This window comes from Zeus faber (assembly GCF_960531495.2).
Source record: "Zeus faber genome assembly, chromosome: 4".
Classification (NCBI taxonomy): Eukaryota; Metazoa; Chordata; class Actinopteri; order Zeiformes; family Zeidae; genus Zeus; species Zeus faber.
In genome coordinates, this window is record NC_137191.1 from 10,202,565 (window position 1) to 10,206,171 (window position 3,607).

A 3,607-nucleotide genomic window follows, 5' to 3' on the forward strand; every position below is an offset into this window, starting at 1 on the left:
TTGACATTACAGGGAAGGTGGTACAGGTGTCCAGTCAAACATCTGGATGAATGGGACCTTAGAAATAGTAGCGGAGGGATGGGAAGGTTGTGAAATTGCTATTTTATAAGAACTATATACAGTATAATGTGTTTTTGGAGATCTGTGATGGCACTGACTGAGCTTTTGTGTAAAGCCACATATATATCAGCACAAGGGTTTTAACCATCGGATCCTGTGTACTGTTGTTTAAAAACGGCACCCAAAATCCGTTGCACGATGTGTTATCTTTGTTACAGAATGCACCTTGAAATATGCAGCTGGTGTGTCTGCTCTGCCTGCGACTATGTGTTGCAGTAGAGTAAAAAAAAAAAAAAAACTCGTCAAAAGGTGAATGCAAACCAAATGTGTCTCCAAAAAGCACCTCCCAAAGGCAAAATAGAATATAAGTAGACCCTTCAACTTTATACCCAACATTCTTGGAATTCCCAGACACTGTAGGACATACTCAGTCCCCAAACCTTAATCAGACTCCGGCAAGAAATGTCCCACTGAGAAAGCAAATGTGCTGAAGATGTTTTTTTTAATCTTCTTTATTATTCTGCTCCCGGCCTCCAGGGGCGCTGCAGAACCACGCCCGGTGCTACAATATGCCCATCGATGAGCTCAACTTCCGGTTCAACATGATTCCGGTGTACAGGGACCAGGCGGTGATCTGCGAGGCTCTCCGCACCCTGCCGCCCAACACCAAGCTGGACATGGACGAGGAGGTGAGCGCAGGACGCGGAGAGCTGTGCTCCCTTTGTTCTTACCTAACAGCAGTGCATCAGGTACAGCAGGAATATTTCCAGCGCCGTCAGAGATGGTGGGAAGTCAAAAGGAGTGAAAGGTCGTCTTCATAAGTCGGCAGGTGATATGGATTCACTGTTGATGAATAGTGTTGTTTTATTGGGGTCAGTGAACAAAGACTAATTTGTGGCGCTGCAACCGAGACGCCAACCACATAAAGAGCCAAAGCAGAGGCGGGTCTAAAAGCGAACAATACACGCTCATTGTTGCAATATATCGTTGAGCAGCATCTCTGCATTGTGAAGCAAAAGAGGAAGCGGTAGAAAATGAAGATAGAGACGACCACCCGAGGGCACAACGTGAGCGTCGCTTAAAAGGATTCCAGATTAGATCTTCAGCGACCGTGACTCGTGCGGCAATTCGGTGAGCTCAATCGGAGGGCTTTCGGAATAAAATGTTCGCTCCCTCCAGAACGGACGTTAGTACAATGCGCTTCCCGTTCGACCGCTCTGAAACGGTAACCGTTTTCCATTACCCCGGAATGGACACGACCTGCGCTTTAGTACAACAATAAAGCCGTCCTGCGGAGGGTCATCAACAAATGCCAGTAAATCAGAGTCTGCGAAGAACGCAACAGAAAAAAAAAGGAGAGGGACAAGACGCCAGACCAATCTATGCACAGCGTGATGGAATACACAGGTTCTTGTAAGAGTCAAAAAAAGGTTTCAACCCTCAGCTATAAATGCCTCCGTGGTAAACTGTCTGCAAAAGCCTGGCCGCGCAAACTCTCAAGGCTCACGCAAACAGAAGCCACTGCTCCAACAACTGGCCTTCACACCCAAGTCAGGAGGGTGAGAGGAGACAAACACACCTCGGCATCACATCCATGCACAACCACTGAAAACTGGATGAAATTAAGCACAATCTCATTATCTGTTCATCTGGTTACTGCACAAAAACAAAACAAAACAAAAAAAAAATGCCCGCAGGCTTACTTAACTGGGACACCGGCAAAACTACCGAATACCTCTTTTGGGGCGTTCCTCAAATGAACCTCCCAAACTATAAGAAGGAAAACAAAAAGGGGGAAAACACCAAACTAACGGTGGGTTGTTATATTTACGACCGGGCTCCTCGGTCAGAACACAAACAAGAATCAGTTCAAGAAACCCCCCAAAAAATGTAATTAAATACAAAAAGGATGAAATTGAAAGTAAAAAGGTGAGGGGCCTCCGGTGAGGAGTGGTCGTGGTGTGTTACTGGTTTTGGTAATCTGTCACCTCGAATCGTCGACTGTATTTAAAATGGACAGCGCGACCCCATTCACTCACTCAGAGCCGGGCTGTTTCGAAGCCAAAAACATGGCCCCCCTAGTGACACATCTATTCTAATATATGATAATACTGAGAGAGGCATTCTCATGGAGGAAATTCGGGGAAATGACATTAAACACTTGAGTGCATTTAGAATTGTATTTTTTAGTTTGGCCCCGTGCTCCATTCACTTGCATCGGCGCGGGCAGAGTTGAGGGCTGTGCCGGATACGGCCGCCGGGGGCACTCGACATCGTGGCAAAGACGTGCCTCCAAGTCATCCAAAGTACAGCCTTCCTCTCCATGCGTTTGCCCTCAGTTACCGGAGCCGGGGGACGGCGTGCTGGTCCACGGCATGTTCATGGACGCCAGCCGCTGGGACGACGCCAACATGGTGATCGAGGACGCGTTGCCGCGGGCGATGAACCCCAGCCTGCCCGTGGTGCACTTTGAGCCCCAGCAGAACTACGTCCCAGAGCCCGAGCTCTACCACGCCCCCCTGTACAAGACCTCCCTGAGGGCCGGGACGCTCTCCACCACGGGTGCGTGGAGACGTCTACCTGTTATGATAAAGTGGTTTCAGACGATGTTCTTCAGACGTCGATCTATCCTCATGGGTGTATTGTGTTTGTGTGGTTGTCTCGTTTTACTCCAGGTCACTCTACTAACTTTGTGGTGACGGTGATGCTGCCGTCCAAGAGGTCCAGTGACTACTGGATATCCAAAGCCTCGGCTCTGCTCTGTCAGCTCAACGAGTGAATTGTTTAAATAAAATCCATCCAGGGTCGGGATTCTCTGTATTATGTAATTCTCTGTATTACAACATGCAGAACGTGCATGTTGTGCACAGTTTTAATTATTCCCACATGTCCAGCAGCCGTAATAACACCAGAGCTGAACCATTTGGTTCAAAGATATCAAACTGTGATCTTGGTGACCCGTATTGCAATTCCGATTTTGATTTGATTATTTTATTTGCATTTTTTCTTCTTTTAATATTTAACTTCAGTTCTACATTTAATAGGCTTATAATAAAAAAAAAAAAAACATTCAACAGACCATAACCAGAACATTTTTAGATGGTGAAAATGGTGGGGGGGGGGGGGAGCACACAATGTGACAACACCACTTAATAGCTTAATTAACCAAGTAATTAAACAGCAACAGAATGCAAATGTATAATTTTTTTTTACGTCCCACATCCCATCCTTACTTCCGTCTCCACCATTCTCCACCATTTTCTGAATATATTTATCAACGAATCTCTCAAATGTCATCAGTGGCGCGAATGCGCGTGCGTGTGTAACGCTTCTCGCTTCCGCTTATTTGCAAGTGGATCACACCTCCCGCCAAAAATATACGTATAAGGAGCCGTACAAAGTGAACGCAAAGTGTTGAGCGCCAAAGTCCTTCCCCGCTGGCAGATCAATCAGCTGAGACAACAAGTTAATGTATTCTATCTCCACGGTGTCAACACCATATTTTTAGACTCCTCAGCCAGCTGTAGCTTACTCAATGTGCTTTTCG

The 3,607-nt window shown here is 46.5% G+C and overlaps 1 protein-coding gene across 1 annotated transcript in view; it reads left to right on the forward strand.

Annotated features, from left to right (window-relative positions):
* Window positions 1-2,839, forward strand: part of dnah6 (dynein, axonemal, heavy chain 6) — a gene marked incomplete at both ends in the record, with an annotated part of 85,297 nt that extends 82,458 nt beyond the window's left edge. Inside the window, 3 exons of the mRNA XM_079998925.1 lie at window positions 598-749; window positions 2,400-2,622; window positions 2,736-2,839. Of these exons, the coding sequence (XP_079855051.1) occupies window positions 598-749; window positions 2,400-2,622; window positions 2,736-2,839 (479 nt within the window). The remainder of the gene's footprint in view (window positions 1-597; window positions 750-2,399; window positions 2,623-2,735) is intronic.
* Window positions 2,840-3,607: the final 768 nt, after the last annotated feature.